The 21509-nt window shown below is 42.5% G+C and overlaps 1 protein-coding gene across 1 annotated transcript in view; it reads left to right on the top strand.

Moving 5' to 3' along the window:
• Positions 1–21509, top strand: part of Ints8 (integrator complex subunit 8) — a 61550-nt gene continuing 40041 nt past the window's right edge. The window contains exons 1-10 of the mRNA XM_013012401.1: positions 1–259; positions 1452–1626; positions 3461–3601; positions 4055–4126; positions 5112–5163; positions 8686–8868; positions 13469–13576; positions 16878–17033; positions 19874–19974; positions 20356–20497. Coding sequence (XP_012867855.1) covers positions 130–259; positions 1452–1626; positions 3461–3601; positions 4055–4126; positions 5112–5163; positions 8686–8868; positions 13469–13576; positions 16878–17033; positions 19874–19974; positions 20356–20497 — 1260 coding nt within the window. The 5' untranslated portion in view covers positions 1–129. The remainder of the gene's footprint in view (positions 260–1451; positions 1627–3460; positions 3602–4054; positions 4127–5111; positions 5164–8685; positions 8869–13468; positions 13577–16877; positions 17034–19873; positions 19975–20355; positions 20498–21509) is intronic.

The following is a 21509-nucleotide window of genomic DNA, read 5'->3' as shown; positions in this document are numbered from 1 at the left end:
GAGTTGTGCGGACGTTCTGAACGCTGCTACCCGCTCGGCGGGTTCTTCCGACCGCAGGCCCGGGGTCCGCATCCGAACGTCAGGTTGGAGTCGGGCAACGCCTCCGGGGGCAGCGGCGGCGGGGGCAGGATGAGCGCGGAGGCGGCGGACCGGGAGGCGGCCACCTCCAGCCGGCCCTGCACCCCGCCGCAGACCTGCTGGTTCGAGTTCCTGCTGGAGGAGTCGCTGCTGGAGAAGCATCTGCGCAAACCGTGCCCAGGTGAGGTGGCGCTGGGCCGCGGCGGGGCGGAGCCCGGGCCGGGGCTGGGGCGCGCTCGGCCCGCGGCGCGCCCGGCCCGCTGGGCTCGAGCCCTGGTCCTGGCGCGGCCTGGAGAACGCGGCGGGAGCGAGGCCCTGACTCGACCCGCGCCCGGCCGGGACGCCTCGGCGGCGGGCGGGAGGAAAGCCCCAGACAAAGACGTAAGCATCCCCGTCGGGGTTGTTTCCCGCCGGGGCTTCAGCCCCGGAGATCGGGTCTGGGAGAGGCTCGGATCTGGTGTTTGGGTAGCGAGGCTTCACGGTCGCCTAACATCCCACTTGACCTCGTGCCGCCGGGGAAGGAAGGACTTACCACAAACCCAGCAACTCTGCAGAGAGGTAAAGGCTGGGAGAGGTAAACTCTATCCCGGCACTTTTTTGCTAAGTTCAAGTGTACCTTGTTCAGCCTATTGACGGGCCTGTAGACGAGGATGCGAGGAGTCGTTAAGGGGGTCAGTTTTATCACCTGAGACTCCGTCCTTTGGTTCATTCCTCGCACACATTCGTTGATTACAGAGTGCCAGTCACTGCTTAATAGTTCACGTCGTTTACTTTGCTTAATTAAGTCTTCAAAACGTGTGAGGTAGGGGGTATTGCTCTGTTTTCCATTGGAGGAAACAGGTGCAGAGAGGCAATTCAGTGGAGGTCCCCTAATTAAGTGTGAAATAATACTCTTTCAACTAATTGGCCGTGATCCCTTGCGGAATTGGGAATCTGTAACTGTTATGTTCTTCCCTAGAGGTGCTTTGTTCTGCACTTTTTTTTTTTTTTGAGTCTGCCCTGGGGCTTAAAATTCAGGACCTGGACACTCACTGTCCCTGAGCTTTTTGGCTCTAGGCTAAGTGGTCTACCACTTTGAGCCCTAACTCCACTTTTGTTTTTTCTGGGGGTTAATGGGAGGTAAGAGTCTCACCGATTTTCCTGTCCCGGCTTGCTTGGAACCTTGATCCTCAGATCTCAACCTTCAGAGTAATCTAGGATTAAAGGCCTGAGACACAGGCGCCTGGCCTGCACTAACTATTCCTTGCTCCTTTCTACCCTTCCAGATCATCCACTTTGACTCTGGAGCATAGTTCTTCTGACTTTTAATACATTTTTGTAATACATTTTTGTAATTAAAACTTAAGAATATCCTTTTTTTTTTTAACTCCTAGATCCTGCACCAGTTCAACTTATAGTTCAGTTTTTGGAACAGGCTTCCAAACCTTCAGTTAATGAACAAAACCAAGTTCAACCGCCACCTGATAACAAGAGAAATCGAATTTTAAAGCTTCTTGCTCTTAAGGTTGCTGCACATTTGAAGTGGGACCTAGATATATTAGAGAAAAGGTATAAAGATTTCAGTGAAATTTCATTTGGAATACTGTTTAGATATCTTGGTTTATTTTGTATGTTTTTATGATATTGGACCTTAGGATGAGAATTTTTCTGTACGTTCTTGGCAAAATATGCCTGTATTTTCCAGTCTAACGGGATTTAAAACTAGTTATGCCTATAGCACCAATGCTTAGGAGGCTGAGGCAGGAAGATCAGGAGTTAAGAGGACAGACTTGGCAACATAGGGACTTTTTTTTTTTTTTGTGCTAGTCTTGGGGCTTGAACTCAGGGCCTTGGCATTGCCCTTGAGCTTCTTTTGCTCAAGGCTAGCACTCTACCCCTTGAGCCACAGCACCACTTCCTGGCTTTTTCTGAGTATGTGGTACTGAGGAATTGAATCCAAAGCTTCATGATTGGAGGCAAGCACTCTTCATCACTAAGCCACATTCCCAGCCCAACCTAGTCTTAAAAAGCAAACCAGTCCTTTGAAAGTTAGATGAATTTAAGTATGTTTTAAGATATGGACTTTATGTTAGCAGTAATAAACCAACTTACTATTATTTTAGATATAGAAACTAGAGAAAATCCACACCTAAATTATTTTAAAATGTTTCAATGGACTTACATATCTGAACAAAATAAATACTAATAGTGTTGTATGATATTGTGCTTTGTTGTTGAATATATCAGTTAATGTTAGTATCTCCCAACCTATTAAAAAACTGATTCAAAAGCCAGTGCTGGTGGCTCACACCTGTCATCCTAGCTACTCAGGAGGCTGAGATCTGAGGATCACGGTTCAAAGCCAGCCTGGGCAGGAAAGTCTGTGAAAATCTTATCTCCAAAAAGACCACAAAACCTGAAGTGGCGCTGTAGCTCAAGTGGTAGAGCGCTAACCTTGAGGTGAAGAGCTGAGGGACAGAGCCCAGGCCCAGAGCTCAAGCCCCATGACTGACCAAAAACAACAACAAAAACTGATTCAAATTAGTGCTTCTTTGCTTTAAAACAAAAACTTCAGGGCTGTGGTTAGAAAATGATTAGCTTTCATTTCATTTGTCTCACAATTAAAAATGCTTTATAGAAAATACATAAAAATTTTGAAAATGGAAATAATTTGGAAAAACATTAACTTTTTTGGGGGGAGGGCTGGGGGGTTGAGGGGGAGGGTGTAGTCATGGGGCTTAAACTCTGGGCCTGGGCGCTGTCTCTGAGCTCTTTAGCTCAAGGCTAGCACTCTAACACTTAAACCACAGTGCCACTTCCAGTTTTCTGGTGATTAATTGGAGATAAGAGTCTTAAAAATTTTCCTGCCTGGCTTTGAACCGTAATCCCGAGATCTCAGCCTCCTGAGTAGCTAGGATTACAGGTGTGAGCCACCAGTACCTGGCTAGAACAGTAACTTTTAACTTTGTTTTTTTCTTCCTATGCTTTTGTTATTTTTTGCAGGGCTGGGTTAAACCCAAGGCTTCACTCATTCTAGGCAAGTAGAATACTGCTAAGCCACAACCCAGTCCTCATATTTTAAACACAGTTATGTTTTTTTTGGGGGGGGGAAGGAGCTACAATATGAAATATTTAAAATTTCAGAAGAGTAGAAGTTAGAAATAAGATTAGTTATCAGTTGCTAATAGTCGCTAATAGAATTTATATAGTTTTTCTTTTCTTTTTTTATTTAGGATCGGGTCTTTATAGCCTTGTCTTCTCAGCTTCCCAAACTGCTGCCATTCTAAGCTGGTGCCACCATGCCCAGCTCAGTATGTTGCCTGCTTTTGTGTTTAAGTTTTTTTTATAATCTTTTGAAGTTTTTGTTCTTAGCTAACATGCAAACATGTTATCTTTTATTAAGTTTATCTGTTCCAGTATTGAACATGCTACTAAATGAGTTGCTGTGCATCAGTAAAGTTCCTCCTGGGACAAAGCATGTAGACATGGATCTTGCTACTTTACCTCCAACCACTGCCATGGCTATACTTCTCTACAACCGATGGTAAATTGTTTCATAAACTCAGAATTATGTTGGGTAACTCTTAATGGCACTGTTCTCAGCTTTTAAGAGTATACTTGTACGAGTCCCCTTATGTCTCAGGCATCTTTCAGAGGATTTTGGGACACTGACACTGCCAGTGGATAAAATTTGTGAAAAGCATGCCTCTGAGATGTGGCTGACATAATGGTTACTTGTCAAAGCTTCAGATCCTTTCTAATACTTCTTTTTTTTTTTTAATTTAATTTAATTTTATTTGTGAACATACTGTACAGAGGGGTTACAATTACATGCGTACATTTCTTACCAAGCATTGCAGCCTCCTCCTTTGGTTTACCCTTCACATCCCTTCCCAGCCTCCCCCCTCCCCCCCATCTTTCTAATACTTCTGAGTAGTACTTGAAAAAATAATTGAAGTGATAGTTATATTAATTTTTTTCCCTATCTTTTATTCAGGGCAATTAGGACAATTGTTCAAAGTAGTTTTCCTGTCAAACAAGCAAAACCTGGACCCCCTCAGTTAAGTGTGTAAGTTGGCTGATAATGACCTTTATTTTATATTTCATCAGAGTTTTAAATTTTGCAAGTTTTTAATTTTGTCTGTTTTGGGGCTTGAACTCAGGGACTGGATGCTGTTTCTGAGCTTTTTTGCTCAAGGCTAGTTAAGTGCTCTCCACTTTGAGCCACAGCATTTTTATGGTGGTTAACTGGAGATAAGAGTCTCTCAGACTTTTTTTCCCCTTCTGGCCTTGAACCATGATCCTCAAATCTCAGCATTCTTTTTTGTTTTGTTTGTTTTGTGTTTTTTTTTGGGTCTGGTCCTGGGCCTGAACTCTGGGCCTGTCTGCTGTCCCTCAGCTCTTCAGCTCAAGGCTAGCACTCTACCACTTGAGCCAAAGCACCACTTCCAGCTTTTTTCTTTTTGCTTGTGTGGTGCTGAGGAATCGAACCCAGGGCCTCATGCATGCAAGGCAAGCACTCTCCCACTGAGCCATCTTCCCAGCCCTAAATCTCAGCCTTCTGAGTAATATATTATACTAAGGACTTTTTTTTCAATGCAATGCAAGTGAGAAACTACCATAAATGAATGAGCATCACAATATAATACTCTCACACAAGAGTGGAAATGTCACAGTGAAATCCCCACCTATGACTAATATACGCTAATAAAAACAATAGCCAGACACCAGTGGCTCAGGCCTGTAATCCTAGCTATTCAGGAGGCTGAGATCTGAGGGTTGCATACAGAAGCCAAGCCAGTCAGGAAAGTCTGTGAGACTCTTACCTTCAATAAACTACTCAGAAAAGGCAGGAAGTGGCACTATGGCTCAAGTAGTAGAGCACTAGCCTTGAGCCCAAGAAGCTCAAGGACATTGCCTAGGCCCTCTGTTCAAAGCCCAGGACCAGCACACAAAAACCACAACAACAAAAAACAATAACTCACGTTTATGCTCTAAATTTAGAATTTTTTTTGAGGACAGCATTTCAATAATCTTAATCATTTCTCTTATAGTATGAATCAGATGCAACAAGAAAAAGAACTAACGGAAAACATTTTAAAAGTGGTAAGTATTGACATTTCAGGGACACATTTTTAGCATGTATCAATGCACCTTCTCATCTTAGAAGGTATGTGAGAGTTATCAAGGTCTTGGTGCATTGTCAGGTTTTTTTTGTTTTTTGTTTTTGTTTTTTTTGGTGGGAGTAGGACTGGGACTTCAACCTAGGGCTTTATACTTTAGCCACATTTCTACTTGTTTTGCTCTGATTATTTTTGAGATAAAGGTCTTGTTCTTTTGCCCAGGCCACCTGGAACCTTGATCTTCCTGTGCATACTTCCTCAGTAGCTGTGATGACAGGTCTATACCATCACACCCAACTTCTCCTTCCCCCCTTTCCCTCTCTTTTCCTCCTTTTCCTCTTTCTCCTCCATCCTTCCCTCCTTTTCTCCCTTCTTTTCTCTTTCCTGTCTTCTCTTTTTTTCAGTTGAGTTGGGGCACAAGACCTTTCTGCCTGAGGATTGGCCTGTAACCCCATTTTTCTTCATCTCAGCATCCTGAATAGCTAGGATTATAGGTGTGAGCTACCAGTGCTCTGACTTCCTCAGTTTTAGTTTTAGACTAGAGCTAATGCCATATTCAAATTTTACAAGTTTTCAACTATAATGATAGATTGCTTTATTACCAGTATTTCATGAAATTTAACATAGCTAAGACTTGAATATTCTTTTGGACTTCCTAAAACTTCTGTAATAAATGTTTTATATGTTATATTTTTCAGCTGGACATAGCATCTCAAGTCTTTAATCCTAGCTTCTTGGGAGGCAGAGATCGAGTGAAATTAATTGGTTTTAGGCTAGCCTGGACAAAAAGTTGATGAGATTCCAAATCAACCTCTGTGTTGCAGTGGAAGCACAATGACTAGATTTGTGCCTGTCACCTGTAGCCTCATGGGGCAGCACAAACAGAAGGATCACAGCTCAGACTCACTTAGATATACAACACAAGCTATCTCAGAAATAGCTATGTATGCGGAAGAGTGATAGAGGAAGTGAAGTTGGTCAGGATATATATTGTATACATGTGTGGGAATGTCTCAGTGAAACACATACAGCTAATGGTTGTGTTTTTTTGGGGGGGCCTGAACTCTGGGCCTGGGCGCTGTCCCTCAGCTCTTCAGCTCAAGGCTAGCGCTCTATCACTTGAGCCACAGCGCCACTTCCGGCTTTTTTCTTTTTGCTTATGTGGTGCTGAGGAATCGAACCCAGGGCCTCAGGCATGCAAGGCAAGTGCTCTACCACTGAGCCACCTTCCCAGCCCGGTTGTGTTTTTTTTTTAATTCAGGGACTGAGGGCTTTCCCTTAGCTTTTTTTTTTGCTCAAAACCTCTACTTCTGGCTTTTTGTTGATTTCCTTCCTGGGCTGGCTTTGAACCACAATCCTTAGATCTCAGCCTTCTGAATAGTTAGGATTAAAGGTATGAGGTACCAATGCTCAGCTCATCATCATCTTTTTCTTTCTTTTTAAAAATTTTATTGTTACTGTAAAGGTGTTGTACAGAGGGGTTATAGTTAAGTCAGGTACTGAGTACATTTCTTTTTGAGCAGTGTCAACCTCTTCCCTTGTTTTCTCATAGTTTTCCTTTTTTCTTACTGTGCTTGTCCTAGGGTGTGAGCAGTCCTGTGGCTTGAACTTCGGGCCTGGGGGCTGTCCCTGAGTTTTTCACTCAAGGCTAGTGCTCTCCCACTTGAGCCACAACTCCACTTAAGCTTTTTTCCTTAAAGTGACTAATCAGAGATAAGAGATCAGCCTTTCCTGGGGCTGGGAAGGTGGCTCAGTGGTAGAGTGCTTGCTTTGCATTTCTGAGGCCCTGGGTTCGATTCCTCAGCACCACATAAGCAAAAAGTAAAAAAGCTGGAAGTGGCGCTGTGGCTCTCAAGCGCTAGAGCGCTAGCCTTGAGCTGAAGAGCTGAGGGACAGCGCCCAGGCCCAGAGTTCAGGCCCCACAACCAGACCCCCCCCCCAAAAAAAAAGATAAGCCTTTCCTTTCCTGCCTGGGCTGGCTTGAACCAACATCCTCAGCTCTCAGCCTCCTGAATAGCTAGGATTACAGGTGTGAGCCACCAGTACCTGGCTTCCTTGAGTTTTTTTGCTCAAGGATAGCACTCTACCACTTGAACCACAGCCACGGATCTGGTGTTTTGACAGTTAATTGGAAATAAAGAGTCTCCAATTAACCCTCAGAAAGTGTGATCTTACACATTTGTAATCCTCTCAGTAGGCTAAAATAGGAATGTCTCCAGTTTGAGGCCAGCTTGAGCTACATAGTGATCTCTTAAATTCTTTTTCTTTTCTTCTTTTTTTTCCCTGGTCATGGGGCTTGAACTCTGGGCCTGCGCACTGTCCCTCAGCTGTTGAGCTCAAGGCTAGCGCTCTACCACTTGAACCACAGCTCCACTTTTGGTTTTCTGGTGGTTTATCAGAGATAAGAGTCTCACAGACGTTCCTCCCCAGGCTGGCTTTGAACTGCGATCCTCAGATCTCAGCCTCCTGAATTGCTAGGATTACAGGCCTGAGCCACCAGCACTTACCTTAAATTATTTTTCATTATTCTGTTTTTGAAAAAGCAATTTTTCCTACATTTACTGTTTTCTAATTTTGCAGTAGGAACTTAGATTTTTTTTTTTTGTCCTCTATTTCTGGCCTTTTGCTGGTTAGAGGTAAGTCTCATAGACTTTTCTGCCTGGGCTAGCTTGGAACTCAGCCTCCTGAGTATAGCTAGTGTTCCAGTTATACTGGTGCCTAGTAGAACTTACTCTTGTTTTTTTTTTTTTTTGCCAACCCTGGGGCTTGAACTCAGGGCCTGGGTACTGTCCCTGAGCCTTTCTGTGCTCAATGCTAGCACTCCACTTGAGCCACAGCGCCAATTCCGGCTTTTCCTGTTTATGTGGTACTGAGGAATCAAACCCAGGGCTTCATGCATGCTAGGTAAGCACTCTACCACTAAGGCACATTTCCAGCCCCAATTTACTCTATTTTTATTTTTAATTAATTTATTGTTTTTTTGCCAGTTATGGGGCCTGAACTCTGGGCCTGGTTTTCCTGCTTATGTGGTGCTGAGGAATCGAACCCAGGGCCTCATGCATGCAAGGCAAGCACTCTACCACTGAGCCACCTTCCCAGCCCCTTACTCTATTTTTAAAACTTAAAAGATATATTTACTTTTGCTGTGTTTGATGTTTTTGTTTTATTTTGTTTTGGTTGTGGGGCTTGAACTCAGGACTTGGGCATTGTTTGAGCCTCTTTGTGCTCAATGTAGTGCTCTACGTCTTGAGCCATAACAGCACTTCCGGTTTTTGAGTTTCGGAGATGAGTCTCACAGGGACTTTTCTGTCTTGTCTAGCTTCGAACTGTGATCCTCATATCTAAGTAGCTAGTATTGCAGGGGTGAGCCACTGGCTCCCTGCACTCGGTAGACTTTTTAAAAATAACTAGCTCATTACACTAAGCTACTGAAAATACTGTATGTAATTTTTGGATTAGTATAATCAGTTACTATACTTGTATTTTGTTTATTGAATTTTTACAGCTAAAAGAACAAGCTGCTGATTCTATTTTGGTACTAGAGGCAGCTCTAAAATTAAACAAGGATCTTTATGTTCACACGATGAGAACTCTAGATTTATTGTCTATGGAACCAGGCATGGTAAATGGAGAAACTGAGAGCTCTACTGCTGGATTGAAAATCAAAACTGAGGAAATGCAGTGCCAGGTATGTATTTCTGCATGGCAAATTCGTGGGAAAGTTTCCTGAAAGTCTTTCATGATTATCCTATTATTTTTGAATTAGCATTTATTTCTGCTTTTGGCTATGATTCTAACTCAAATACTTTGCAATTCTAGTGTATAATTTTTGTTTTTTTTTTTTCTTGGGTCCGGTCGTGGGGCCTGAACTCTGGGCCTGGGGCTGTCCCTCAGCTCTTCAGCTCAAGGCTAGCACTCTACCACTTGAGCCACAGCGCCACTTCTGGCTTTTTTCTTTTTTCTTATGTGGTGCTGAGGAATCGAACCCAGGGCCTTGAGCATGCAAGGCAAGTGCTCTACCACTGAGCCACCTTCCCAGCCCTCTAGTGTATAATTTTTATAAAACTTCTCTTCAGGTTTTATTGTAAAGACAGTGCAAGGAAAATTTCATGTGACCTAGTTTTGTGTGTGCGTGCGTGCGTGCGTGCGTGCGTGCGCGCGCACGCGCACAGGCCAATTCTGGTCATTGAGCTCAGGACCTGAGTGCTATCCCTTATCTCTGTTGGCACTATACCACTTGAGCCATAGGTCCCCTTCCAGTATTTGTGAGTTAGTTGGAGATAAGTGTCTCATGGACTTTCTGCCTTGGCCTGGCTTTTAACCTTGATCTTCAGGTCTCAGCCTCCTGAGTAGCTAGGATTTAAGGCAATAGCCACCAGTGCCCACCTTGATTTAATTGCCTTTGAAATAGCTTCCCAGTTCTATTTAGGAGACAAGGATTTAAATATTAAATGTAAGTAAATTTATAGCTCATTTGCAGTTTATTCATATAATTGTAAACCTAATTAGACAAAAAACAATCCCCTCAAAGCTGTTATATAGGCCCTTAGGTAAAGTATCCAGTTTTTCAAGGATCTTATTTGTCTGCCTTCTCTAATTTTGGGTTCTAGTTCCTTGATGTATATATATGTGTGTATATAAATATATATATATATATATATTTTGGGGGGGGGTCTGGTCATGGGACCTGAACTCTGGGCCTGGGCGCTGTCCCTCAGCTCTTCAGCTCAAGGCTAGCGCTCTACCACTTGAGCCACAGCGCCATTTCTGGCTTTTTTCTGTTTGCTTATGTGGTGCTGAGGAATCGAACCCAGGGCCTCAGGCGTGCAAGGCAAGTTTTCTACCACTGAGCCACCTTCCCAGCCCCCAGAATATAATTTTTGACCTTAGTTGACTCTGGAGCCAAGACTAATGAGGTGTTGATACTAGGTAAGTTTTGATGAAGCTTGCATATAGCTACTATAATATCTTGTAGTCTTTCAGAATCTGCTTAAAGGAAATTAATGCAACACTTCTAGCTTTCACAATATGATAGTTGACAAAACTTAAAAGACATCTAGATGTCCTAGGCACCTAGGGAAGGGGGGTGCGAGTATATCCGCTAGTTCTGGGGCTTGAACTTAGGGCCTTGGTATTGTCCCTGAAGTTTTTACTCAAGACTAGCATGCTTACCACAAGAGCCACAGGTCCACTTTCAGCTTTCTTAGTGGATAATTGGAGATAAGAGTCTTAGGGACTTAAAATCTGTGAGCTGGCTTCAAACCATGATCCTTGGGCTGGGAAGGTGGCTCAATGGTGGAGTGCTTGCTTTGCATGCATGAGGCCCTGGGTTTGATTCCTCAGCACCACATAAACAGAGAAAGCTGGAAGTGGTGCTGTGGTTCAAGTGGTAGAGTGCTAGCATTGAGCTGTAGAGCTGAGGGATGGGGCTCAGGCCCAGAGTTCAAGCTCCGCGACCAAAATAAATAAATAAACATTAAAAAAAACAAACCATGATCCCCAGCTCCAAGCCTTTTGAGGAGCTAAGATTATAGGTGGGAGCCACCAGCACCCAGCAGCAGATATTCTTAATTATACAACTGAGTTACAATTCCTATTTTTTTTAAGAGGCAAATTGCTTATACTCATTTCTTGGCATGATAATATTTAAGTATATTCTTCACATTACTTAAGACTAAAAGAAAAATATTTCAATCTTTTCCCATAGAATCAAGTATTTCTGTTCTTTAGGGCAGTAAGCGTCATTGTCATACTTTTGTTTTTTGATCTGTTTGACTGCTCTTCCCCCTCCACCCCCTTTTTTTTTTTTTTTTTGCCAGTTCTGGGGTTTGAACTCAGAGCCTGGACACTGTCCTGAACTTTTTTTGTTCAAGGCTAGCACTCTACCACGTGAGCCACAGTGCCACTTCCAGCTTTTTCTGTTTATGTGGTACTGAGGAATCGAACCCAGGGCTTCATGTATGCAAGGCAAGCACTCTACCACTAAGCCACAGTCCCATCCACCTTGACTACCTCTTGACTATAGAATGTTAACTCTTTTAATAACTAGTTATTTACTGCAAGAGAAGAACTTTTTGATATGTTTGTTCTCTGCCTTTGCCTGGAAAGAGGAATTATATTTAACTGTAATATGTGTGTTTGTGTTGTACATATTTATTGTTCCTTTAGTACACTTTCAGTACTGATGCAAAGAAGCTTTCTAGAATGAAAATCTGCCAAACAATGTGGGCTAAATAGTGCAAAGCACTCTTGTATGTGCTGACGAGAATTAACCTTGGTTTGCTGAATAGGACAGGGCTGTATCCAGAAAGTTTAGCAGTAGAGTGGTTCTTTAAGTGGTATACTAGATTAGAAATTTTGTTGTTGTTGTTGTTTTTGCTGGTCGTGGTGCCTGGGTGCTGTCCCTCAGCTCTTCAGCTCAAGGCTAGCACTCTACTACTTGAGCCATAACACCACTTGCGGCTTTTTCTGCTTATGTGCTGCTGAGGAATCAAACCCAGGGTCTCATGCATGCAAGGCATGCCACCTTCCCAGCCCCAGATTAGGAATTTTGAATGTAAGTATCTGTTGGCTAAGGCTGGTTTGGTTTAAGTGGAAATAATGTGTGTGTAATGAAGCTCATTTTTAGGATATGTGAATGGGAAGTGGAGAAGACTGGTAGGATTAAAATAGAGGATAAGGGGGCTGGGAACGTGGCTCAGTGGTAGAGCGCTTGCCTTGCATGCATGAGGTCCTGGGTTCAATTCCTCAGCACCACATAAGCAAAAGAAAAAAAAAGCCGGAAGTGGCGCTGTGGCTCAAGTGGTAGAGCGCTAGCCTTGAGCTGAAGAGCTGAGGGACAGTGCCTAGGGCCAGAGTTCAGGCCCATGACCGGACCCATAAAATAGAGGACAAGGGTTGGGAATGTGGCTTAGTGGTAGAGTGCTTGCTTTACATGCATGATGCCCTGGGTTCAATTTCTCAGTACCACATACACGGAAAAAGCTGCAAGTGGCACTGCAGCTCAAGTGGTAGAGTGCTAGCCTTGAACAAAAGAAGCTCAGGGACAGCGCCCAGGCCCTGTGTTCAAGCCCCAGGACCTGAGTAAGAAAATAGAGACGTTTAGAGATAAAATAGGCCAGATTTAGAGATCTCAGGCCAAGAAGTTTCTACTTTGTTCTCTTATTGGGGGAATAATTGGAAGTACTTTAGCTATAATCAGTTCAAGAAGACTGAGAGTGTAGGTACCTCAGTGATAGACTGTCTCCTACACCAAGACAAACAACCCACAACTGATGATGTTTCAGCCTTTCGGAGAAAAGATAAGACTATTTAGGAAGTCTAGGTTCAAACATAGGTTCGAATGAGGAGTCCGTAGAGACGTCGATTCAAACCATCTTGAATCTTGGTTTGAATCCAGATCTCTATAGACTCCTCTCCTAATTCATTTTGTACTTTTTTTGTTATGTTCTGTACTTTAATAATCTCCAAATGGCCAACTTGAGTAATCTCAGTCATCTTTGAGGTTTACATTCAGTGAATCTAGGCATTAATCTAAGAAAACATTCTTGGAAAAATATTCAAATCTTACAACCAATAAAGGCAACTAGAAAATACTATAGTTTTGTAGGTATTAATTTAAAAGTTTTGTTATACTGGAAATTTGTTCCCCTTCTACTTTGATGGGAGCTCCCAGCATCTGTATTTCTGTGTTAGAAGAATTTCCTACCTGTTGAAACTTGGTGGGAAGTTGAACCTGCTTCTCACAAAAGAAATTGAAAGTTCCAGAGCTGGCATTCTCCAGCCTTATACAATTTGAGGGCAGTACGCCACAGACAGATAGACTTTCAACTGAATCAGAAGCCTGTAAGTCCAAGTGGTACAATATCTGTTGTGGAGGGTTGCAGCAGTAGTGAACGTTTAAATACAGTTTCTTGGGGCTGCACTTGTACAATGAAGCTGCTGCTTGTGTGACTAGTACTGGTGGCCTCAGTCAACATAAGCTGTTGGCAGAGTGTTGACACTGACTGCAGTGGCAACTTCCCTGGGCCAGTTTTGTTTCCTTTTGCCTCTTTTGTTTTCCTCATCTAATTCTTTGGCTTTCTCAATAATTCTGTGGTTACGTGAAATCTCACCAAAGCCAGTTTTTGTTTTTCTTAAATTATAGTGGTTTCTATTGCATTGCTTAGTGAAATGTTGTTGTTGTTTTTTTACCTTTATTTTCCCTTATGTTTTCTTTTTAGAGAAATAATTCTAAGTTTTTGTCAGCTCATAAAAAGTGATTAAGTAAGTTATTATTACCATTACAGGTGTGTTATGATTTGGGTGCAGCATACTTTCAGCAAGGCTCCACAAATTCAGCTGTCTATGAAAATGCCAGAGAAAAATTTTTTAGAACCAAAGAACTAATTGCAGAGGTAAATAGCCACATAGGTATATAATATTTGGTCCCCTAAAATGTGAGTTTTTTTTGTTGTTGTTGTTTTGTTTTTGGCTTTAATTTTTCTGAAGATAAAAACCAATGTGGGGGCTGGGAAGGTGGTTCAGTGGTAGAGTGCTTGCCTTGCATGTATGAGGCCCTGGGTTCGATTCCTTAGCACCACATAAGCAGAAAAAGCCAGATATGGCACTGTGGCTCAAGTGGTAGAGCACTAGCCTTGAGCTGAAGAGCTGAGGGATAACGCCCAGGCCCAGAGTTCAGGCACCATGACTGAAAAAAACAAAACAAAAACCGGGGTTAAGGGGGAAGCTCCTTGATTAAAAAAAAAAAAAAGTAGCATGTATAAGGCCCTGGGTTCAATTCCTAGCACCAAAAACCTAAAGCTAAAACAAAGTACTGAAAATTGATTATTTGGGGGGGGGGTGGTATGTTGGTTATGGGGCTTGAACTCAGGGCCTGGGCACTGTCCCTGAGCTCTTTTGCTTAAGGCTATTGTTCTACCACTTCGAGCCATAGTTTTCTGGTGGTTAATTGGAGATAAGAGTCTCATAGACTTTCTGCCTGGGCTGATTTAGAGCTCAGCCTCGTGAGTAGCTAGGATTTCAGGGGTGAGCCACTGGCACCTGGCTCCTTTTTTTTTTTTTTTTAATTTCATTGTAAAGGTGATGTTGGGGGGTGGGGGGGTGAGTACATTACAGTTTCCCTTACCTTTTTTTTTTCAAGACCAGCACTCAACTACTTGAGCCATAACTCTACTTTCAGCTTTTTTTTTTTTGCCATTTCTGAGGCTTGAACTCAGGGCCTGGGTACTGTCCCTGTGCCTTCTCTGTGCTCAAAGCTAGTGTTCTACTGCTTGAGCCACAGCGTCACTTCTGGCTTTTTCTGTTTATGTGGTGCTGAGGAATTGAACCTAGGGCTTCATGCCTGCTAGGCAAGCACTCTGCCACTAAGCCATATTCCCAGTCCTGGTTATTTATTTATTTATTTACTTATTTATTTGTACTAGAGACTTGTGCTTATGCCCAGGCTGGTCTGCACCACATGGTCCTGTTTATGCTAACTATGAAGCTAGGATGTCACTTAACCCCCCAGCCTGGACTAAACTCACCTATTACTAGTTGAAGATGGGGTTATTGAGAACTTTTTGCAATCTCTTAAGACTTGAGCCATGCTTCTCGCTTGGCTTTTTGCCTTTTGTATTTATTTGTTTACATTTTTATTATTGTGTCAGTCCTGGGGCTTGAACTTGGGGCCTGGGTGCTGCCCCTGAGGTGCTTGTGAGGAAGGCGAATGCTCTACCATTTGCACTAAAGCTCTGTTTCTGCCTTTTTGATGGTTAATTGGAGATAAGAGTCTCATGGACTTTCCTGACCAGTTTGGCTTTTAACTGAGAACCTCAGATCTGTCTTCTGAGTAGCTAGGAATACAAGTGTGAGCCACTGGTACCTGGCCCTGTCTCTTATGTTAAAAGGTGACATCTCATAGACTTTTCTGACTTAGCTGGAATGGAATTTTTTTTTTTGGGGGGGGTAATGGGGTAAAGAGTACCAGTTCTGCCTGGAACTTAAACTCCAGGCCTGAGCCCTGTTCCTGAGCTTTTTGCTCAAAGCTTTTACTCTGCCACTTGAGTTACGTTCTTCTTCTGGCTTTTTTGGTGTTTTATTGGAGATGAGTCTCAAGGACTTTACTGCGTAGGCTGGCTTGAAACTACAATCCTCAGATATCAGCCTCCTGAGTAACTGGGATAATAGTTGTTAGCCACTAACACCTGGCTTGGGTAGAATGCTGATTCTCCATGTCTTAACCTCCTGAGTAGCTAGGGTTAAAAGTGTGAGCCACCAGCACCCAGCCATTTCCAGTTTTCTGCTGGTTAAAGATAAGTCTTAGGGGGCTGGGAAGTTGGCTCAGTGGTAGAAGCGCTTGCCTTGCATGCCTGAGGCCCTGGGTTCGATTCCTCAGCACCACATAAGCAAAAATGAAAAAAAGCCGGAAAGTGGCGCTGTGGCTCACAGTGGTAAAGCGCTAGTCTTGAGCTGAAGAGCTGAGGGACAGTGCCCAGGCCCAGAGTTCAGGCCCCACGACCGGACCCAAAAAAAAAAAGATAAGTCTTAGGGATCTGTCTCCCTGGGTTGGCTTCCAGCCAGCATCCTTAATAACTCAGCCACCTGAATAAGATTTATAGGTGTAACTATCAGTGCCTGGCTAAAGCTATTTGTTGTTGTTGTTGTTGCTGGTCCTGGTGTATGAACCTCAGGTCTTATGCACTATCTCTGAGCATTTTTGTTCAAGGATAGCATCTACCTCCCAGTCACAGGTATAGTTTCACATTTTTTGGTGCTTATTGGAAATAAGAGTTTCAGTCTTTTCTGCCCTGACTGGCTTGAAACCTAGATCCTCAGATCTCAGCCTCTTGAGTAGCTAGGATTATAGGTGTGCGCTACTAGCACCCAGCTTAAAACTAATTTTTTTTAATGACTTTTTTTTTTGTCTGTTGTGGAACTTTAACTCTGAGCCTGGGCACTGTCTCTCAGCTCTTCAGCTCAAGGCTAGAACTCTACCACTTGAGCCACAATACCACTTTGGGTTTTCTGGTGGTTTACTGGAGATAAGAGTCTCACGGCCTTTTCCTGCCCCGGCTGGCTTTGAATCATGATTCTCAGGGCTTAGCCTTGTCAGTAGCTAGGATTACAGGTGTGAGCCACTAGCACCCAGCTAACTGACCTTTTTAAAAACAAAACAAAACAAACAAAAAAAAAAACGAACAACAAAAAAACCCAAAAAACAAAAATCTTGATTTCATGGTAACATTTATATTTTTACTGAGTAAGGATGATGCGGAAGTTTTGTTCTACTTTAGATCTCTAATTCATGTTTTTTTGAAATGTGTAGGCTAGTTCTTGGTAATTGTCATACTTAGAATGATGTTCATTTGTTTATGTTGGTCTTAAAACTCTGAATTAGGGGTTGGTGTAAGTCTTTGGAAATGATCAGTATATAGTTTTGGGGTGGCAAACCTTTTTTGGAAATGATCAGACAGACTATATAGTTTAGATTTTGTGGGTCATGTTCATTTTCTGTTAGATACTCTTGTTTACAATCTTAAGAATCTTACCTCTGAACAACAGTTTTCTCTAAACATTTAACCTTTTCATTTTTTATAGTTCCTCCAGTTTTGAATTTTTTATTATCATTTTCTTATTCTGTTAAAATACACTAAGTGGGTAGCCTACTGTTTCTATTTCATTAATGGATAATGGTGTATAACTCTTACTTTGCAGATAGGTTCATTATCTCTTCATTGTACCATAGATGAGAAGCGGTTAGCTGGCTATTGTCAAGCATGTGATGTTCTTGTACCTTCTTCTGATAGCACCTCTCAACAGTTGACTCCATATAGTCAAGTTCATATTTGTTTGAGATCTGGCAACTATCAGGTAAGATGTATCATGGGGTTGCAGTGGTATAGTTGAAAAATTTTAGAAGCCAAACTGACTTTAAATTCTCATATATTTACCTATTCTGTGATTTGAGGCAAGTCATGTACTTTCAGATTGCTAAAAAAATGATAGTAATTCTGTTTCAGTAGAACTTTATGAAAAAAATTAGTGAGAAATTCTGCTTAATTATACAAATTTCCCTTATTATTGGTGTTTTTTTTTCCTGAGTTTACTTGGTTTTGTTTTGTGTTTACACCAAGGTGTTACTAGAAAATAAAAACATGAGTACAGTTTCAAGAGAAATCGGCAATGTAATTATAAGCTTAAAAAAAATTAGTCAACACAGTAGCTATCTTAAAATCCTGAATTATTAGTGGTTGACAATTAGCTGTGGCATAGCAAATGTCAGGGAGTTGTCTCTGCTAGAGGAAAGTTGTTTTTCTTTCCTTCCTTTGTGCTAGATGCTCACTATTGAGCAAGATGCTGATAGAGATTCTAAAAGTTTCTTGCCATGTGTTCAGAGAGTCTGTTCTACTTCAGTTACTAGTTTCCCCTTCCTGTATACTAGGTCTCGCTAACAGACTTTTGAAGGATTGCCACACTCTGGTGGTTGAGGCCTGTAATCCTAACTACTTAGGAGGCTGAGATCTGAGGATTGTGGTTCAAATCCAGCTGGAGAAGTAAAGCCCATGAGACTTTGCTCAAGTGGTAGAGTGCTAGCCTTGATATTATTTTTTTGAGTGAACATAGTTTGTCCATCTTATGTTACTTTTTTTTTTTGGGTTCGGTCATGGGGCCTGAACTCTGGGCCTGGGCGTTGTCCCTCAGCTCTTCAGCTCAAGGCTAGCGCTCTACCACTTGAGCCACAGCGCCACTTCCGGCTTTTTTCTTTTTGCTTATGTGGTGCTGAGGAATCGAATCCAGGGCCTCATGCATGCAAGGCAAGCGCTGTACCACTGGGCCACCTTCCCAGCCCCATCTTAAGTTATTCTTTAAGAAAGGCTTTAAGTGTAACTTTTTTTTTCCTGCTGGTACTGGAGGAACTCAGATTGTCATGCTCTCACTTGGCATTATTGCTCAAGGCTCTGTTACCTATTTGACCCACACTTTTGGCTTTTTGCTGGTTAATTGGAGATAAGATTCTCATAGCTGGCTCAGTGGTAGAGTACTTGCCTTGCATGCCTGAGGCCCTGGGTTCGATTCTTCAGCACCACATAAGCAAAAAGAAAAAAGCCGGAAGTGGCGCTGTGGCTCAAGTGGTAGAGCGCTAGCCTTGAGCTGAAGAGCTGAGGGACAGCGCCCCGGCCCAGAGTTCAGGCCCTACGACCGGACCCAAAAAAACAAAAAGATTCTCATAACTATGGCTTTCTAAGGTGGCTTCCAATCTTCCTCTTTAGATTTCAGTTTCCTGAGTAGCTAGGGTTATCGTAATGAGCTACTGGCTCCCAGTTTTATTTTCTTTGCTAATATTGTGGTTTGGGTTCAGGGCCTTATGCTCACTAAACTCAGGTTCTGAGCTAGCACTTAAGCCATTCCTCTAACCCTGCCTGCTCTTTGCTGGTTATTTTAGAGATGGGTTATTTTTGACTTTTCTGCCTGGCTTGCTTTGAATCATTTTCCTCTGCCTTCTGTGTAGCTAGGATTACAGATATAAGGCATTAATGCCTGGGTCTCTCGCTTTGACTTAGCTTTTTTGCTCATGGCTAGCATTTTACCACTTGAACCTCCAGTCCACCTCTAGTCCTACTTAATTATTATTATTATTTTTTTTTTTTTTGTCGGTCGTGGGGCCTGAACTCTGGGCCTGGGCGCTGTCCCTCAGTTCTTCAGCTCAAGGCTAGCGCTCTACCACTTGAGCCACAGCCACTTCCGGCTTTTTCTGCTTATGTGGTGCTGAGGAATCGAACCCAGGGCCTCATGCATTCAAGGCAAACAACTGGTGGGTGAATAGGAGTGAAAAATTGGGAGAGAGTGAGGGAAGGGGAACACTGTCCAAAAGGAAATGTACTCTTTGACTGACATATAACTGTAAACCCTCTTTTTAGATCTTTTCTTTTTTTCTTTCCTTCTTTCTTTTTCTTTTTTCCTTCCTTCCTTCCTTCCTTTCTTTTCCTTTTCCTTTTCTTTTTCTTTCTTTCTTTCTTTGTTGGTTCTGGGGTTTGAACTCAGGGCCTGGGCACTGTCCCTGAGCCTCTCTGTGTTCAAGGCTAGTGCCCTACCACTTTAGTCACAGCACCACTTCCATCTTTTTCTGAGTAATTTATTGGAGCTAAGAGTCTCATAGACTTTCCTGTCTAGCCTAGCTTTGAGCTATTATCCTCAGATCTTAGCCTCCTCAGTAGCTAGGATTACAGGCTATTTTTAGGTTTTGGTTTTTTTTTTTTTTTTAAAGCAAGGAGCCAGGCGCGGGTGGCTCAAGCCTGTAATCCTAGGTACTCAGGAGGCTGAGATCTGAGGATCGAGGTTCAAAGCCAGCCTGGGCAGGAAAGTCCATGAGACTCTTATCTCCAATAAAACCACTAGAAAACCAGAAGTGGCGCTGTGGCTCCAGCGGTAGAGTGCTCGCCTTGAGCTGAAGAGCACAGGGACAGCACCCAAGCCCCACGACCGATCCAAAAAAAAAAAAAAAAAAAGCAAGGAGTCTCGTGGACTATTTTACCTAGGCTGGCTTTTAACGTTGACACTCAGATCTCAGTCTCTTGGTTACTAGAATTACAGACATGAGCCACCAGTGCCTGGCTACTTTGAAAAGATGTTTTTTTGGTTTTCTTTAACTTGGATTTTCCAATCATTTTCAGTGATTTTTAACTGGTTGCAACTTGTAATATGTATTCTAGGAGGTAATACAGATCTTCATTGATGATAATTTAACCTTCAGTTTACCTGTCCAGTTCCGGCAGTCAGTACTAAGAGAACTCTTTCAGAGAGCTCAACAAGGGTAAGTAATTTGAAAACTACATTTTGATGTTTGAATAAAAGAGCAAGTGCTTTATGAAATGCATATGCTAATTACCTAAAAATCTTTGACATTACTTTCATTTTGTTCATGTAAGGAAATTTATGTAGTCACTGGATACATTTTAAGTTGGTTGTCCTAGTCTGTTTTCAAAATGCTTGGAAAGAAAAGTTTTTTGGAGAAAAATTCCATTCTGTTGCCTAATTTGTAACTTACCTCAACCCTTATAAATTTAAAATTGGTTCTTATTTTTTTCTCTGAGTTGGTATCTATTTACTATTATGCTTAAAAACCATAAAATCTTAACCCCTCAAAAACAAAAGACAAGAATAACATTCTGGGATCTGCTTTTGTCTTTTATAGAAATGAAGCTCTAGATGAAATCTGTTTTAAAGTCTGTGCTTGCAATACAGTCCGTGATATGTTGGAAGGTAGAACAATTAGTGTTCAATTTAACCAGTTATTTCTTAGACCAAACAAAGAAAAGATTGATTTTCTTCTTGAGGTAAGCTGTTTTCCCCTTTGATCTGTAGTTTTGATTTATGTTCACCAGTGACCAAATCTATTGTGATCTTTTCTGCCTTCATCTCACTTCCATTTTTCTGTGGGTATCACACTAATAATAGGCTGTGCTCTTCTGTTTTGTCTTACATTCTTTTTATTTATTATTTAGCTAGGATTAGGGCAGATTCCATCAACCAACACTGTACCTGAGCTTTTTTGCTCAAGGATAAAGTTCTGCCATTTGAGCCACAGCTTCACTTCTAGTTTTCTAGTGGCTATTGGAGATAAGAATGTTATGGAGGGGCTAGGAAGGTGGTTCAGTGGTAGAGTGCTTGCCTTGCATGCATGAGGCCCTGGGTTCTATTCCTCAGTACCACAAGCAGAAAAAGCCAGAAGTGGCACTGTGGCTCAAATAGTAGAGTGCTAGCCTTGAGCTGAAGAGCTGAGGGACAGTGCCCACGCCCAGAGTTCAGGTCCCATGACCAGAAAAAAGAAAAGAATCTTATGGACTTTCTTGTCCGGACTGGCTTTGAACCATGATCCTCAAATCTCAGCCTCCTGAGTAGCGAGGATTACAGGTGTGAGCCACTGGTATACCTAGCTTCCCCCCCTTCCCCCCCCTCGCCTTAAAAGCTTAATCATGTATAACTCACAAACCATACAATTAACCTTTTTTTTATTTTTTTTTTGGTCCGGTTGTGGGGCCTGAACTCTGGGCCTGGGCGCTGTCCCTCACCTCTTCAGCTCAAGGCTAGCGCTTTACCAGTTGAGCCACAGCACCACTTTCCGGCTGTTTTCTTATGTGGTGCTGAGGAATCGAACCCAGGGCTTCATGCATGCAAGGCAAGCGCTCTACCTCCGAACCCCCTTCCCAGCCCATAATTAACCTTTTTAAAGTGTATAATTTATTTTTTAGTTGCTTTCTAGATTTGTGGAATCATCTCCTCTTTTTTTTTTTTTTTTGGGTCCGGTCGTGGGGCCTGAACTCTGGGCCTGGGTGCTGTCCCTCAGCT

The sequence above is a fragment of the Dipodomys ordii genome, unplaced genomic scaffold (assembly GCF_000151885.1).
Source record: "Dipodomys ordii isolate 6190 unplaced genomic scaffold, Dord_2.0 Scaffold17, whole genome shotgun sequence".
Classification (NCBI taxonomy): Eukaryota; Metazoa; Chordata; class Mammalia; order Rodentia; family Heteromyidae; genus Dipodomys; species Dipodomys ordii.
This window is presented reverse-complemented; position numbering and strand designations above follow the sequence as displayed.